Raw genomic sequence first — 18,486 nt, 5'->3', positions numbered from 1 at the left:
GATATGAAGGAATTCTGACCATAGGGCAGAAGCAGCTTTTATCTTTCAGACATTGCAGCAGCAGCGCAGTACAAATCCTAACCTTCATGTAAAACAGAAACATCATCAACAACAAAGCTGTTTATCAGTGCTTTTTTTTTCAGGTTACTTTCCTAAAGTACCTTGAGCCCGTTTTCCTTAATAGTAAGTTTGGGAAAATGGATGAAGAAGAAACAGTTTTGCTGAATAAAACACAGACTCACTTCCAAGAACTTCTTCTGGAACAGGAATGGAAGTTCTTTGGAAGCTACTTAAGTTTCAGCAATGGAAGTTCTTTGGAGCATTTAAGTATCAGCAATCAATTTTGGGATTTGCGAGGGAAGCTAGCTGGGTGGAATGGATACACTTTCATCCATGGCTGGGATGAAACCTGAAGTCACTGTTCATGCAGTGTTGCTTCTTGGTCGGTCGTGACAGAATTAATCCAATCTGGATGCTGAATCTAGATCTATAAATATATTTATTATAATATAACAAGAACTTAACAGTAAACATAAACTATATACAATACCATTACAGATAACCCTGTTTTTAATATTATTCACAGAAATAGCCAGTTTTGTTCCAGTGTGAGAAATGAAGAAATAAGCTAAATTGGAAATGTTGAATGTGTTTAGGTCTTGTTGACAGGTAGCACCTCCTTTGGAGGTAGACACACACCAACACTAAAATTAGTCCTGCCCCAGGCAGTTAGAAACTTGTGCTCCAATCTTTAGGTTCACACTTGCACCCTGTTCGACATAAATACTTTAAATGACATACTAGTATATAATTTTGTTGTGCTTATTATTACTTTTTTTTTCTTTAAAGAATAAATAAAACAACTGCATAACAAAGGCTGGAACCTCACTGTCAAAATGAGAGACTTGAGTCACCCTATAGCTTGACTCAGATGACTTGAGCACTTTAAATACTGCAAGATACAAATGTCTTTTTTTATTTTCTTTTATTTTATAAACGATTATTAATAAAATAAGATGATTAGCGAACCATCTGCATTGAATTTCCCAAAGCTGTAGGCAGACCTCCCTCCCTATAAAAAGGCTAGTGTTATTTGGTATGAAATTCAACTAGATATTGACTGTAAGATCTCACCCACACCCTGTACAGGACTCTCCTTGAATAACTGGCATGGCATTTGGGATTTGAGTCTGCAAAGGCAAGTATGGCAACTTTTTTCCCTCGACTTGGAAACAAATTGGACAATCCTTAGCTAGGGGTTACTTCCTCTTTGTGAATTTTAAGCTTCTTTCCCCTGCCCCCTCTATGTTACCCAGTCCATCTCCTGTTTGATCCTTTCATGTATAAATTTATAAAGAATTTCCACATCACAATGCTCTCTGGATAGACAATATTTTAATATATATAAAAATATAACCCCTGTGCTGTGCATATACTTACAACTCTACACTGTAATCATTTTAAGTCTCTTACACTGGGCTTAAGTCTATGCATTTTTCTACCATGGGATTTAAACTCGTGTGTTTTAATATGTAAATAAGAGAAGCAAAAGGTTTCCACCCCTATGGGGAAACTCGAAGAGTAAAATAAAATACTTCTCAGACTTTACATAAAAGATAGTGACGTATATCCCAACATAAGGAATTGTTGTTGAGAGTCAAAACTGAGTGCGCAGCTGCAACAGGAGGCACCTTCTCCGTGTGATGAAAATGTTGACGTCCCACACTGTGCTCTGTGTTTTAGCGGGTTCCCAATCAAACCTCCAGATGGGATCCCAAATCTGCGGTTTATCAGGAGAGTGCCTCTGGAATCAAAACAATTTTCGTTTTGCATTACAGGAATCGAGGACTGCCAAGTTAGCTCAGAAGCTGAAAGCGGGCAGACGTGGTTTAGAAGACCCCCCCCCCGACCCGTGGGCATGGCCACATGTGCCCACACAAGCATCGCCCAGAGCAGAAACTCATCCAGCCCAACAGGCCTGTTTTGTTTTTAATCTTTTAGAACAGAATTTATTACCAATTCTTGTCCCCGGTCCCACCTCTCCTCCCTCCGGGCTGTAGAGAACTGAAAGATTTGTTTGATCTGATGGAAGACTGACATCAACGTAAGCCATCTGTCACACAAGATTCCTCTCAGTCATTGGTATTGAAAAGCATATATTTGTTAAAAACAAATGTAGGAATCAAAGTGATAAGGACACTTTGACCTTTCAAATAGATTGATGCCTAAAGTGTAATAGTAAAACTAATCTGCACGGTTATTTTAAGAATCAAGCTTGAACTCTAAAGTAAAATGCAGATTTTCTTTTTTCTTCTCTTCCCCAGCTTAAAAAATATGTGAAATTCTATTGCACCTGGGTTGACCAAAAGCCGATGTCCAGAACAAGTGCCACTATAACATCTAGCGACACCCTTGTATTATTAAGTTACAATTATCTTACATAGCACGGAGCTCTCTGCTCCTTGTTCACCAAAAGGTGAGGATGATTTTTCTACATTCAATGTAGACACTATTCAAGACTTTAGAGCAATATGTTCACTGGCTGGCTTTGCTGCTTTTGTTTCTTAAGTAGTAGTATCCTTCTTGCCTGCTTTCAACAGGTACAAACAGTTCTCCATCCAACTCCTGCGTAACATCAGCCGCTCTGGATGTACTTCTTGATTGCTACGCAGCCGTGTCGAAAAACAGGGCAGGGCATATTTGGCAGAAGTGTCCACGTGTTTGTTTTAGGGTCATAGGCTTCCATGTTTCCCAGGGCAGGTCCTTCACTGCTAACGATCCCACCAGTGGCATAAATTTTTCCATCCAGAACCACAGCGCTTCATTCATGAAAAACAAATAAAGTTTGAGTTAGTTCTCTTACCCAACAATTCTCTTTTCAGGCTTAAAACAAACCCAAGCTTGCATTACAAGGGGTAAACGATGAACACACTTTTTATTCTTATCTATGTGAAACTGTGTGAGTGCTTCTCTTACCTCTCCCTTGCTCTCCTCCAGAATTAATGCTTTTTGTGCCCCTGCCAGGTAGGTAAATGTTGTCACTAATTTAAACAACAGAGGCCAATTAGCCCAAGTAAGATGCTCCAGCCCACATACCGATATGCAGCAAATGCAGCAGGACAATGCATCCCTGTAACAACATCCCATGCAAAAGCAATCCAAGCAGTTCAGGGTCCTTGATGCCTTGGTTGAAATAAACCCTGTAATTACTCCTCTAATTATCAATGAATGCTGAAAAGTAGGGGAAAAAAACCCTGTAAGAAATGCCCTGTTGGTTCAGCCACTGCCATAGCCATACTGTGCTGTGGGAGCCTGGGGTTCCTGCTGACTTTGTCATCATGTGCAGGAAGGGTGGTGTCAAGTGGAAAGCCAGCCTGGGGGAGATGGATCTGATGGCTGGGGACATGCGGCTGAGGGACTGCAGAGGAGCTGGATGTTGGTGACTAAAGACAAAAACCCTACTGCTTTTTTCAAATGAAAGTGACTTCAGACATCTCTTGCAAATCAAGGATAATGAGGCTGGGCTAATCCCATGGGCTGTAGGCTCCTGATAGGAGGGAAGGTGCGGAGTTGTGGAAGGTATTTGGAAGAAAAATTGCCCTTCAGCCTCATCTCTTCTTCCTTCTTCCACTTTACACCTTTACATCTTCAGCAATCGTGTGCAGGGCATGACACTCACTTTGGGCTAATGGAGATGGACAACGAGGGGCTCAGATCCTTCCCCCTGCACAGCGGGAACCCAAAAGTGAGGCAGCTGTGTTTTCCATCTGCTGATAAACCTGAGTTTGCCCTCCAATATTTAAAGATGTTGTTAAGCTGGATGGGGTTGTCGGTGGGTTTTCTGGTGGTTGAGTCACTTCCAACAGGAGCCAGTGGATGGTTGTGTTGGGAATGAAAATGGAAACTTGGAAAGTGTATACACACCAGGGGAGAAAAATAAGGAAAGGAAGACAAGAAATTAATTGCAGTAAAGAAGGTGACCTACATCTAAGAAGGTGGAAGGGCTTTAACACTGTCATTTCTTCTGGCTAATTTTGGAGCAGTGGGAAGAAGAATAAGAAGTGATAAAGGCAAAAGACGGAGAGCGCTGAAAGACCCAGGATGAACTGAGACTGAAGTGGAGCTGACAAAGCCATGAGTTTCTGCAGAACACAAAACTCTGTTGCCCTTGTGGAGAAGCTGAGCCTGAGGTTAAAAATAAACCCACAATGACAACAGTGAGGACTCAAATAAGCCCGGTCCCTGGGTACCGTCAGGAAATAGGAAATAATGAGAATCTTGTCAAAATAACTGTTAATCTGAAAGGAGGAGGAAGGAGAGAGAGACTTGAAACACTTGATTAGAGCCTATCCACAAATCAGCAGGGCTGGATGATACATAGCCAGGGTCCTAAGGGAGTTTGCTAATGAACTTACTGAACCACTGGTAATTATTTTTGAAACGTCAGGGAGAAATGGGAAGAATGAAGACTTGAGTAAAGAGAGCGTCATCCTGAAAGAGGGCTCTGAGGCTGAACAAGCCCATGTCTGAAGAGACAGAGCTAGGGGCAGAGAGGCACTGCCCTGCCAGGACTCCTGCCAGGGCTCAGGTCCCTTATGGCCCGGAGGGAGCAGAGGTGGCAGGACCAGCCAACCCAGTATATCAGACAAATGTGCACATTAAGCCACAGTTTAGGATTTAAGATATTTGTTGGGGGGTGGGAAGCCCAGATGTACACTGAAACAAGTTATTGTTTAAAAGCAAGACAGGCTGGGAAAGACAGCTTGCAAAATACAGCACAAGGAGGGGGAAAGGACAATCTCACCATGCGCTGAAACATCCCCGATGTGGTTGAGGGGCTGCTGAAAACCTAGAAATGAGGCCATGGGGTAGCAGTTGATGTTTGTGTTTCACTTGTTTTTCTTATTAGTGAAGTTGAAGGAGACGGAAGCTTATGTGAGTTGGGGTGTTGTCTGGGATGTGCTGGGTGAAGACAATCCAGTGTCAGAGATGGACTGCTGTATAGAGCAGTTTTGCTGCCTTGGTTCTCTAATGAAATGCTGATCAGTCATTCAAACAGTACCCATACACCAGTTAATTTAGCAATTTTGTTGGGTGAAGTGGGAAAACCCAAGCAAACTCCCTATCACAGAAAAGATCCCTAAGAAAGGTCTGACCGCAGAACTGTCAATAATGGGCAATTAAAAGAAATATTAATGTGGAGCTTGGAGCCTGAGGCTGGTTCTATTAGTGTTCATGATCACGGACCAGGGCCCATGAATGGCCTCTAAAAAGCTTTAATTTACTGGTGTGAACATGCTAGTGTAGATGACAGCACCTCACACCAGCACAGGAGAGGACCTTAGTGGTGTTACCACTTACACATGGGGCCTGTCTGATACTTCCTGCTCATTACCTGGTGAGCCTGTTCTGCATGGAGCTTTTGACCTGGATGGCATGAATGGGAAGAACAGAGGGAGGATGCTGTGCAAAGACTTCTGTGTAGGTGACCCTGGGAACAGGCACTGAGCAACCACCAGTTCCTAGTTGAAGTCTGGCCTTAAGTGCCTGGTGTCCACTTGGGCATCTTGTGTTAGGTCTCTAAATAGGGACCTGGGTGCTTTACAAGTTCCTGTGTGGTATCTTAGCTGCCCACATTTCTTCTAGTAAGGTCTCTTCTATCCCATGTTTAGTAGCAGCTACTCTGAGCCAGAGCTGCTGCCACCATAGGGCAGCTCAGCAGCCAAGCACAGCTTCCCAAAGTGCTGTGGGTCTGGGTTCGTCTCCATCCCATGCTCTGGATTAGGGGTTACAGCAGGTGGGCAAAGGCTGCTCTTGTTCTCCATCACCTGGGCTACACCACAGAAAGAAATTCCTGCCCGGTAGCTGGGACCACTCTCCCATCATGGTGTTAATGCTCTGGGGAAGAAATGGAAGCTGAATCTCATCCTCTGAAAGACCATGTGAATTGTAAATGGTGATTACAGCAGCTTCTCCCCCTCCATATGCGATTCCCACAGACAAGACTGGTAAAACAGTTTGTAAGTCACGCCTGAGGTTAAGCAAAACAGTGAGCTTCTGCTATCAAGAAATAGGCACTTCTTAGTACGCAGTGGGTACTTACGTGTGCAGGGGACTTTGGAGACACTCAGACACCTCTGGGGCTATGCTGGCAGGTAGGTGCTTAAGTTCAATTAAAAATTTAGTCCTAGATTGCTGATACTTTGCAGTATTAGGGCAATCACTGCTAATTTCTGGGACCTTAGAGAATAGGAAACTCAAGTGGGCTTTAAAACCTTGAGGAAAGTGAATGGAAAGGAGTATGCTCATTGCTCTTTCTTCATTACTGTGACAATATTTCTTTACTCCCCTCCCTTCCATCCCATCAGCTGTAAAAACATCGTTACCAAGGCTGACGTACAAAGAAAGAAATAATTACAATAATTAGGATGCAAGTTTATTGCTTGCTGCCATTAATGCTGACAGATAAAATGATTACAGGCTGTCAGAGCCTGGGAAGGAAGGAAGGGAGCTCCAGGCCACAAAGGCTTGCTGTGGGGATGCAAACCCTCCAGCAGCTTTGGGAGCAGCAACCTTCCCAGCTAAGGAGGACCTCCATCTCCCCAGCAGCATGCCTGGGGTGAAGATAACTGGCATCAGGAGGGAGGTCACTCCATCCACGCCTTCCAGGGAAACATGGTTCAGCATCTTCCCATGATTACCTAGCCTGCTAGCAACACTGGTTCCTGCTCTACATCCCTTACTAGAGATGCTTCACCTACAGCACTGTGTCCAATTCACCAGAGGTGCCGGGGGCATCCTTCACTGCTCAAGCCATGAGCAGTGTCAGAGCATCACACTGTGATATTCCCCAGCACTGCCACTGCTAATACAGCCCATCTGCTGACCTCCGTGAAGCTATGAATCACACTCCTAAGGAAATCCCAACGAGGCTGAGATGTACCAAGGGCTGGTGGGGACCCGGCTGTCCATGGTTGCAGTGGCTGTGTAACCTAAACACCCTTTAAATCTCTTCTCTGCCTATCCACTTTGCAGTCCTTCCCCAGCCTGAGCAAACAGGTGGCAGAGCAAACAGGTGACAGCTGGCCATTAGAGGACTTGAAGAACAAAGTGTATCATTGAATCATAAAATCATAGAACACCCCAGGTTGGAAGAACCTTGAGAGATTGTCTGGTCCAACCTTCCATGGGAAAGGGACACTAGATGAGATTATTTAGCACCTTGTCCAATTGCATCTTGAAAACTTCTCATGATGGGGACTCTAGAACCTCCCTCAGGAGCTTGTTCTAGTGAATGATTGATATCACTGTAAAAAATTCTTATATTGAGATAAAACTTCCCCTGGTGCAGCCTGTACCCCTTGTCTTCATTGTGTGGCTCCTTGCGAAGAGAAAGTCTCCATCCTCCCAGTAGCGGCCCTTTAAGTGCTGGAATAGTGTGTGAGGTCCCCTCTCAGCCTTTTCTTCTCCAGGGCGAAGAGACCCAATGTCTTCAGTCTTTCCTCAGAAGGCAGGTTCTCCAGCCTGTTGATCTTCTCTGTTGGCCCCTCTCTGGACCCTCTCCAGTCTGTCCGTGTCATTTTTGAATGGTGGTGACCAGAAGTGGACACAGTACTGGTGCTGCCATCAAGTGCTGAGTAGAGTGGGATGACCACATCTTTCTCTGCAAGTAATGCCCATGCAGGTACAGGCCAGGATCTGATTTGCCTTTGTTGCTGCATTTGACTTTGCACTGCTTTTTTAGTTAACATTTTTAATCACATGTGAGCAAGGCCGCCCACGCTCCAGCACAGACGTGGAGCACCTGGGCTCAGCACATAGGAGCTGGTGGTGCTCTCAACTGGGGCCCTGCCACGCAGCTCAGCTGCCATTTGCTTGGTGGCTGCTTTCCCATCAAGACCCTCCACTAAGTCTCCTGATGGGTGATAATTTGGAAGCAACCCGAAGTGGAGGATGTCAGCACCTTTCTTCTGTAGTGTCTGAGAGACAAGTGCCTGGGAGCTCCTGCTGCAGCCCTTCCCAATCCCAGTCATGATGGCTAGCCATAGCCCAAGTAGCGGCACTACCAGCAAAGTTTGTTAATTTTTCCTTATTTTTATTCTTATTATTAATTTTCCTGCTTAGTCTTAAAGAACACGTCAGCCTCATCAGGAAATGTTAAAACCAATTTAAAAATAAATCCTGTCTTGTCATGTCTGGGCTTGTAAAAGACTTGAAATGGCTGGATCAATGTGGTGTTTTGACTCCACAAAACTTATTATCATCTGAGGCCACAACCAAAGCTCCTCTCCCTCCTCACTATTGGCTATGCATGCACATATCTGGAGCAGTTCCATAAACATTATTTAAAAACACCAGTTAGACAGACACAGAATCTGCTTAACAGAAAAAAATCCTCATGTTTATTACTGGATGGATTTCCTCCCTGCCCTAAGAGTTCAGGAAGGCTTTATTAGAGATGGAACCAAATCATGCTCATCAACTGGTTGGCATTAAGTGTGAGGCAAGAAAAGCGAGCAGCATAACAGCTACTGGGGCAGGTGGCTGTATGCAGTGCTGGGCAGAGCTGAAACCATCTCTTAAGCCTTTGCTTAAACTGGAGAACTTTTCTTTAAACCCGCACGGTGGTTTGCACGGCTGAAGAGAAAGGCATTGCTGTGGGTAGTGGTGGTCAGGGGGCCCAAGCGTCATCCTGAATTTGGGAGCTGTGCTGACAACCTCCGTGGATGTCTGCAGCCAGGTTATGTTTGAGAGGGCTTGCTCTTGGGTGGCAGTGTTGTGCTGCCACAGGTTTCATCTTTGTAATGAGATGGATAAATGAGGGTCCACATTAGTTCTCGTCAGTTAGGAGGGTATCATGCCACTTCATGAAACAGGATTATTAGCGTGGGTGTTTCGGCCAACCTCCAGGTAGATTCTTCTCTGCTCTGTGAGCACTTTTCCTTGCTAATGACCCAAAACCATGATGTGGCATCATTACTTGGTGATGAAAAACAGCAGTGTTTTATTCCAAAGTCCGCTGCACATCAGTAACAGCCTGAATGCTCTGCCTGTACCAGCTATGCTTTAACACATGCCAAAATCCTTCATGTTGCCAGGTGCGACAGAAATCATTGCTATTAGTTTGGTGGTGGCATTTCTCATCCACCGTACATGCAGCATAGTCCCAGACACATATCTCCTTCCAGTTATGCTGGAAGATTTTGGTTTTCCCTTCTGGACCACAAACATTTCCAGCAGCAAATGCTGCCTGCTGAGCAGAGCAGCCTTTATGTCTGTGGGCTTGAGAAGTACAAGGCTATTAAGGATTCATGCTCTGTAATAGCTTCACCTGGGAATATCCATCCAAACAAGCTGTGCTCTAACCCCTTCCACTGCCTGCAGTTACCACAAACTTTGCAACAAGGAAAGGAATCAGCTGGGGGAGTCTGCAGTTGGTGCAGTACATTAGCAATGTCTTGTAGTTAAGCACAGGAGTCACCATGCTTCGCTGTTCAAGAACAAGGGCTTAGTTAAAAAGAAGGTGGGGGAAAGGGGGAATCCACAGACCAACCCTGGTCTTGTGCTGTTCAGCTTGAGTCGAACTTTTATTAAAGATTTCCATTCGGGAGAACCATCTAATAAATCTTACTGGTTAACAGTCAGAGAAGGAGGAAGAAAATGCTTTTCTGGTGTCTGTTGGGAATTGCTGGTACTAAATTAGCTTCTCTGGAATTAATGCTGGCACCATCACACTGCTGCTGTTGCCCCGTGGAGGCTCTCTGTAGCACACGCCTGTTTGCATGCTGCCTGCATCCTAAGCAAGCAGAATATGGAATTATTAATCATGCACAGAAACACATTTGGTATTCCTTTTGCTTGAGGAAAAATAAACCCTTGAAGGGCATTGCAGGAAGGGAGAATGCTTGCCTGCAAAGGGAGGAATTGCCACTGTTGGAGGGGAGGGATGACTGTGCAAGTCTTTCTGGAGGGAGGTATCCAGCAGAGGAAGGTGTGATTGTCCCAGCTCTTCAGCCCTGTGGGCTGCTGTCTGCTGCCTCCGCCTCCGAAGATCACACAAAGGAACAGGGGGATCTGTTCATTTCTGCCAAACCGAGATGGGGCCCATGTGGCAAACAGGACACGCTTACCTGATGTGTGGGAAATGTCAAATATCTCCCTCACACACTGTGTAGATGTTGAGATCTCTGTGTGAGTTCTCATTGAATTTTAAAACGCTTCAGGCCTATTACAGCTCTTTGCCCATTTGGCACAACCCCTCAAAGGGTTAATTCTAGTCAACACGAATTTCTTATTGACTTCCATCAGGCTGGGCTTAATCTGAAAACGATGCTCACTTTGCTCTGCTGCTGATTGTGAGCTGGAGACCCGAACCATTTATTTTTTGTTTTTCATTAAAAGTCATTTAACTTGATATTAAACCCATTTGAATGGACCTTTTAATTCTGCCATGCTAGGGAATGCCATGCACATCTCTCTTCCCTGTGCTCAAAGCCATCATGCTCCCTAGACACTAACATGCAGAAATAGTGCAGATAAAAATGAAAGTGATGCAGTCAGATTTTCCCCAGAAATTTAGTATCGAGTAATTCCTGGTGAGAGGAGATCAATAGCATGCAGTTAATTTTTAAGTTGTTTATGTTGCTGCTTTTAAAACACGTTTTTTGTGATCCATGCTAATGAGTGGAATGGGGAATTTATAGATTCATAGACTAAGGTCAGAAGGGATCTCTGTGCTTAGTTAATCTGAGCTCGTGTATATGCAGGCTATGGACTTTCCCCCAGGCAGCACCCCTGTTGGAAAAGTATCTAATCTCCTCTTAGAAACACTGAGTGTTGATGAGTTCACCCCCTCCCTTGCTGGTTCTCTGTTTAATTATCCTGGCTGTTGGGAAAGTGCCTCACTTAAAGGTTGAGATGTGTAACTTGACTTTCTAGCCCCTGTAACTTGTTACGCCTTTGTCTGTGAGCCTGAAAGCTTTTCCACTTGCTCCCAGTGATCAAGTCACCTCTCAGCCTTTCTTTGATAAACTCCTTAGATTTCACGTCAAAGATTTGATTTCCAACCCGGGGTCACTTTTGCGGCTTCCCTTTGAACTTCTGCTGATATTTCCACATGTTCATGCACAGACCCAAGACCTGCATTCCTCTCGCCACGTTGTACTGCAGCAGTGTTCTCTCTTCCCAGCTTCAGCTTCTTTTCCTTGCCGTGTTAGGGCTTGTATTATATATCCAATATTGCACTGACCTTTTATCCACTGCCTTGCAAGGAGAGCTCATGTTGTGTAGCTCTGAGTGGCCTCCTTTGTGTCCTCCGAGTGCCTGACTTTCTAAGGGGAGCAGGGCTCCTATGATTGTGCTTCCTCCATGTATTACTTTGCATTTAAAATACCACTGCTAGCTTGAGACCGACTGAGACATGCAGATAACTGACTAAAATAGCTCCTTCTGTAATATTTTTACCCACCGTTACACCACCTGCAGCCTTTACCAGGGGAGATTTTTCTATTACTTGGATGGTTGGTAGATCTATTAAACAGCATTGAAGAAGAATCAATGCTTGCTACCAGTGGCCTTGCTCAATGATATCTTCTCATTAACAACTACATTTTGAGATCTGTCAGTGAAGCACATTTAATCTCTCTAATGTGTGCCTTGTTAATTCCATATAATACCAGACAAATACCTTGGAGAAACTGCAGCATATTATAGCATCAGTTGTCTCTAGCAGCCAGGCACATTTTATTAAAAACCAAAACAAAGAACGCAATTTCCCCCTGCACCCCCCCCCAAAACCAAAAGTCAACAGGTTGGTTTAACAAGACCCATTTTCCAGGAAAGCTCATTGTTTGCTATTCATCATAGTATTAGCATCTAGTTATTTGATGATGAAATCCCAAATTAACCACTCTGGTATTTTGCAGAGGACTAACATGAGGCTAAGTGAGACCACTTAGCCTGATGCTGGTACTTCGCAAAATTAATTGCTGCACTAAAATTCTCCCTTTCACCTTTTAAAATATGGAAACACTTTGGCAGTGCCCTGATCCATCCTGAGCTGTAAGAGTTATTAAAAATCAACATTAGTGCTTCAATCAGCTCCTCAGTGAAGTCTCTAAAGGCACTTGCGTCTAAGAGAGCCGGGCTGCCTGATCTGAGAACTTCACTTCTGAGTTCACACCTATCCTTGTTGCTAACAGTGACTGCTTTTGGACTCTCACAGCAGAACATGGAACAAAACCACCTTCCTCCCTTCCAAATACAGATCAGAAGTAGCCAGTGGACTAGGCTGTGTTACACTTTGCTGCCTCATCAGCAGTGGTTTTATAACTGATTAAGATCACAAATTTAATCCCCAAAGGTAGAAAGTGCCTTTCTTTTTACTCCTATGAGCCCTTAATACTTCACTGGTTCCCCCAGGCTCCTGTAGCAGTAGCCAGTTTCTAACCTATTTGTTACTGCTAAGCTCCCATCCTTCCTATTTCCATTCAAATTGATTTATATTTTGTCATAGGTATTACATCTCTTTTGGGCTGAAATATTTTTTCCTGTTTCCCAGCACATTTAACAATTTTTGAAATTGTGCCTTTTTGGGCATCCAATTCGGATGTACGAACTATTCCTTTTTTCAGTAGTTACCCCACTATCAGTGTAAGTTTCCACTCTATTGCTTTAGGCTTCAGAAAAAAACGTCATTGGAAAGTTTAGTGACAGGTGTCATACTCTACTTAAGCAAACCCAGTTTATTATGGCGCCACAGCAACAGCTAGTATTTAGATCACTGGTTAGTCTCCTTGGTCCATCACAAGGTCTCCCACTGGTTCTCTTCTGCAGGGTGAAGAGCAAAGTATCCCTTCACATTAGGAACCCTGGGGAGCTTTCATGTGAGATGCTCAGCCAACAGCTCCTGCTTGAAATCACCCTTGCAATTTCTTTTACAGTGCATTCCAGATACTTCATTAGCAGATTTTTGTTACATTTTACAAAACAGAGATGTTCTAAGAGCTGCTCAACCCTCTCCTTGGGAAGGCACAGCAATGTATCAAAAGTACAAGTCCCTCACATTCCATTTTACTGCTTAGGTAAACTGAACTGCATTGTACCCTTTATTTCTGGTTTTCAGGAGAAAAATGCCATTAGCACCTCACTGAGCACTGCAGGCTTCACCTCCTGCTACAGCAGAGGGACAAGGAAGACTTATCCTTAGTGCAGCATCTAAGCACATGAAGCCGGCTGCCTGGACCACTCTGCTTTACAATAAAATATGCTCCAGCAGCCAAGAGAGGGCGCTCCTTAAACTAACAAAAGAAACGGAGGAAAAAAAAAAAGAACAAACAGGGAAAAAACTCAACCCAGGAAGAAGACAAAAACGGAGCATGCTTTCTTAAAAGGAATTTTCTCATTGCACCAAAATGAATAGTTAAATGCCACAAGGTAAAACATGGAGGTGCATTTCAACCATGGGATGGGGGCTAGGGACACCGCTGGGGAAGTAGCATTGCTGTGGGCTGAATGACTGGGAGATGTGGGTATGCTGTGGGCCCAGCTGCTGCCCCATCTGCTGTTCCTCCCAATGCTATCAGTGTTTTACCTGGGCACATGCCTGGCACAACCCCTCTGTCCTGGTTTTGCTCCGTGCCCTGAGCCTCGTTGCATCAGGTATTAGTAACAAACCCTCACCCAGCGCCTCCAGCAGTTTGTGGACCAGCAATGGCTTTTCCCTGAGGAACAGATAGCTCAGCTAGCCCTCAGTATGGGATCTGCTCCGAGAGGGGCTGGTGCTGTATAAAGCCTGAAACAAGCCTGTCTGATTGCCAGTTAACAGCCATGAGTACTTTTTAAAAGGCCTTTAAGTTCTGCCAGTACTTGCAGTGGGGGCTAGGTTTTATTTTTGTCAGCCAATTTGGGCAGTTTCTTAAACCTGTGACCGGGATTGGGGAAGCAAGTCCCAAAAGCTTCTGAAAGAATGTAATGAATAAGAATAACTAATATCACTGTGTGGTGCTTACTCAGTGTTTTTTTTCTTTCATGGATCGTTTAGGTGATTTTTAGCAAAACCATGTTCCACATTATAATGGTCTCTCCTACAGCAGGTATTTATCATCCTCTGGTTACAAAGGCAAACGAGGAAGACAGTGTTCCTGTAGTTACTGAAGGAGCCCAACACACGTCCCTCCCTGCGATCCATCACTCCTGAACTTGAAGAGACACATGAACCATAGTAGGGTCCTGGATGTGCACTCTGGGAAATGCTGTCTCCCTGAACATGTACAAAAAAGAGATGAGGAAAGCCCCCAGATAATCCACACCTCCCTTCCCCTCTCCCCTTCACTATTAGGTTGTATTACCTTATTTATGGGCAGAAAATGTTAAAGGCACCGGTAATTCAGTTTTAATGGTTTTTCTCACCTGCAGAACTGCCTGGAGTGGTTCATGTTGGGACCTGCTTTAATATTGCCTTTCTCTGGGTCATAGATGGTGGTTGCTCGTGCATACGCTCCTCCAAGAATAAAGATGAACCCATTGAGAGTGACTGCAGGAGCATATTTGTTATCTGTCAATGGAAAGCAACACTCAGATCAGTTTTAGGCTCAGTTTTGGAGCTTGTTTCTTTTTATACATTCCCCTTATTTATAGATAAGTCACGTTTCTCTAAACCTCCAAGGCTAAGGAAAGAAAAATGAGGAAACCTTTCCTGGTTTTGTTCTCCTCTCTCCAAGTTCTCAAAGGCACTTTTAAAGTTCATCAGTCCTTCATCCCCCCAGTATGCACCTCCCTCTGAACTGGGAAAGCACAATTATCCTCTCCTGAAGCCTAACGTAGTTACTGTGAAAGCTCCACTCTTACATACAAAATTAAGATGTCAAGTTGCTTCAGAATTTAGAACTGCTGCAAATTTTAACTCAGATGTTTCCCATGCCTATGCAGCAGCTAAGTACAGTAGAAACCCACAATGCAGAGGTCCGCTTAATAACACCCAATAGTTGGTTCTCTTTAGTAGTCTGCTTTTGCTTGTGGGAAGATCACCCACATAATCCAGAAGATTTTCTGAGACCCAATTCTTTTTGCCTTCATCTGTCTCGTAAATTCATCTGCACTTTTATTTTCAGATGTGTGCGTACCTTCAAGCAGCCCTGTATTTTAGCAATAAACTCTGCGATGCTGGAGTTTGAAATTACAGAAGTCCCTTATCTTAAATCAAGTTCAGTCAGAGGTTCCAAGGACGCTTGAAAACTCTTGTGTTAGCTGTGGCATTATTAGAAATATTGGTAAAACTTAACCATAAATTATTGAGTAAAATAAGTCTAATTTAATTAGTTGACTTGTCCCGTATGCCATTAGCATGCCATATGCACATGATTAAATATGAGCCAGTTGGGCTGAAATTTCTCATGATGGTGTCTGTCTTGATGCGATACAGGTTTTTTAATCAACACTTCAGTGAAACCAATCAGCAGTGTCTGGAACAAAAGACGGCAAAATACATTTCTTTATTGGAGTTAAAATAAGCCTCGCACCAGTTCTCTAAGAAGCAAGAGCCTAAGCCCTCTGGTGTGAAGATGATGTTTCCTGGGAGGCTATCCTGGTGTCAGGGGGCACAGAAAAATTTTTCATACATAGATATAAGGTAAAGCCTTTCCAAAATCTGCATTTTTATATGCTCAGAAAAGGTTGGGTTTGCATCTCCAGTGTAGAACCATCCTGGACACAGTGCTGATGGCCTCAGCCACTGCAGCCTTCCTCCTATGTGCAGGGAGCTGGGCAGCAAGCTTGAGAGGAGGTGCAATACCAGCTTTATTATGCTCTTACATCTCCGATAAGGGCCTCTACCTGATGTCAAAGGGGTCTGTATGTTCCTCCCAGATCTGTAACACTATGACTGTGTCCTTTTATGAACACAGAAAGAGAAGGGTTTAAACCAGCCCCTGCAGCTTCACTTTTGGCATTTGCTTACTTCTTGCATCACTGGTCTTGTAACCCGGAGGTTCTTGTAAAACCACCTTATTCCATTAAATATTTTATGAGGGATTTAATTTGTCAGAAGTCAAGCAAAAGCTGATGAATGTCTCCAGAAGAGAGGTAATTTCCTTAACTGAGGTTTGAAGTGATTAAACTAGAAGGGAAATTACGGTTTTGTGGTGTTTGCTTCTGTTCCAGCACAGCCATGGGGTGGTCTGGTCCAGTTCATCTCACCCCATGTCAGTGTGTACACAGGGGGACATAACAGGGGTGCAGCAGCTGGCATGAAACCAGACAAAACATGTTATGGGTTAAAGTTGGCCTCCTATTGAGCTGAGTATCTACAGGCATATGTCAAAAAACCACGGATGTATTAGGAAAATGTCACTGATCCCTGGGAACAGATGGGAAGAAACTAATTCATCCAGAAAATAGAACAAGGAGTATTCAGTTTCTTCTCAGTGCCACTAAGCCACTATAATTCATCAGAAAGACTTATCTGTCCTAACAACCCGGCTCACATCCTTTCCAAATCAGACTTGCATATGTGACATTTTTTCCAGTTAAGACGCTCATCAGAAATTTTCCATATTTAATTATCATATCTTCCTGGGTTTTTTCCTTCGACTTGCAGTGTTTTGCAGGAGAATGAAACTCTTGTATAAAAAAATCAGAACTCGGCTCCCTGATCCCACCAGGAAATTATTTGGGGCTCCCTCAAGGCAGAAACAGCGACTTCTCAGGAGACTGAATCACTGACTACACATTCCTTTTTGTTAGAGAGGGAAACCCCTTGGTTATTTTTATAGTGACTTTTTTTTTTTTTCTTTCTTTTCAAATAGGCAGACACTCTAATATTCTTTTGCTTATTTTTTAAGAGTCAAACATTTTTGGTTATCATCAATTTTTCAATACATCACCTATCTGTTGTCTTTTTACTCCTTTTGTCTTTAGCTACCATTTCATAAATTGGTATAAAATAAGCCTGTGATAGAGAAACAGAGAAATCCCTGCCACTTGTTTCAGGAAGGGAGACACTCACAGCAGTCTCCTGATCCTGATGAAGATATGGCAGAAGGACACAAGGGACACCCTCAAGAGACAGGTAGAGAGAAGACAGTGGGTTTTATTTTGTTTTGTTACCATGGAGGCAGGAACTGTTCATGGATACAAGGAGTGTGGAAAACTCAAGCCATCATCCCTTCTACCCAGGTGTGGATGACCACCTTCAGTCTTTAACCTCACTTCATTTTAGGTGCTACCCACACTCTTCCCTTGCTGTTGTCCATCCCAGGGCTTGGAAGCCTCCTGCAAATGCTCAGGAGACTGCAACTTCTGTTGCTGCTCTAAGTCCTCACCATGCTCACAGCATAAAGCGGGTGGCTGGGGAGCCTAATTTTACAAAAGCATGTTCTGGCTGGGTTTTTTGGTCAATGCTACTGGGTGTACATGTGAGCATCTATGGGTCAGCGGCTTATGGTGGGATATACCAGGGACACTGGTTATTTCAAATGACTACTTCCCTGCCAGAGGGAAGGAAAAGAGGGGAGAAGCAGCATAGAAACAGAGAAGCAGCCTCCTTTCCCCTCCAAAATCCAAGTGTCGGGGCTGTCAGATACAGTAATCCATTTTAAGCTGGAAAATCTTAAATGGGATTTGTCCAGGACAGCAAGCACACTTGAGATTAAAAGGCAGAATAAATGTAAAGGAAATAATAGATAAAAGGTACTCTTCTCTCTAAGTGGATAACATAATAAAATCACTCTTCTTTCCTGTTGCTAGTGGAAAATATGCAAGTATTTCTACTCCAGTGACAAGTCATTGCAGGAAGGGGTATGCACTCAATGACAATCCTTGAGCCAGAGGTGTACTTCACATGGGGTTGATAATTTAACCTACCAGTGTGCTCCTCACTTAGTAATGACAGTGTACTGTCTGTGATGTGTTTCGTGGCTCTCCTATCTCTCAGTACATTATATGGTCAAGTAGCACAGTCCTGCTTTCCCTCCCATGATTGCTTAAAGATCTTATGTTGCCTCCCAGTGAAGCACTCGGTCAGAGACTGAAGTGGCATTACACTGAATGGCAGCAGCACTTCATATGGGAAAAGGTTATTAAAACCAAGCTAGTCTTTTACCATTTTTATCATGAGGAAAAAATGCAGGCATGCCACCAGTCCAGACATAACTCCAACTGAAGGGTCTCTCTGTAAGCGCAGGTGGCCAGTGGGGAGGTTGATGCAAATGATGAAGCAGATTGGAGAACAGAGGCTAGTTAATATAAAACAAATCTGCTTTTAATAGTAAGTGCCTCTTCTCCTCTCTGAATACTATGCAGATAAGCTCAAGAATGGCATAGCAATGGATAAGATAACGTCTGGTGGCAGTCAGAAGATCGTGGTCTGATCCTTAACATAGCTCATGAGGCTAAAGTGCAGCTACTGCAGTTAACAGGAGGGTCTCGGATGTCAGCCCTCTGGCACGGTGTCTCCTCTTGGCTGATTTCTTGTAATTATACAACAGGTTG

At 43.8% G+C, this 18,486-nt stretch overlaps 1 protein-coding gene across 4 annotated transcripts in view; it reads right to left on the bottom strand.

Annotated features, from left to right (window-relative positions):
- Positions 1–480: 480 nt before the first annotated feature.
- The window catches only part of KLHL29 (kelch like family member 29), a 404,582-nt gene continuing 386,576 nt past the window's right edge, over positions 481–18,486 (bottom strand). For 3 of the 4 annotated variants that reach the window (XM_062638407.1, XM_062638409.1, XM_062638408.1), the window contains 2 exons: positions 14,410–14,554; positions 481–2,819 (listed from right to left, as the gene is read on the bottom strand). In XM_062638407.1, the coding sequence (XP_062494391.1) occupies positions 2,636–2,819; positions 14,410–14,554 (329 nt within the window). In that variant the 3' untranslated portion in view covers positions 481–2,635. The remainder of the gene's footprint in view (positions 2,820–14,409; positions 14,555–18,486) is intronic. The other variant, XM_062638410.1, reaches the window with a different exon arrangement.

Source organism: Pezoporus occidentalis, unplaced genomic scaffold (assembly GCF_034315485.1).
Source record: "Pezoporus occidentalis ecotype Australia unplaced genomic scaffold, CSIRO_AGI_Poc_V1 ctg57, whole genome shotgun sequence".
In the NCBI taxonomy this organism is placed as follows: Eukaryota; Metazoa; Chordata; class Aves; order Psittaciformes; family Psittacidae; genus Pezoporus; species Pezoporus occidentalis.
Note: the sequence above shows the minus strand (reverse complement) of the source record. Positions and strands in the feature narration are given on the sequence as shown.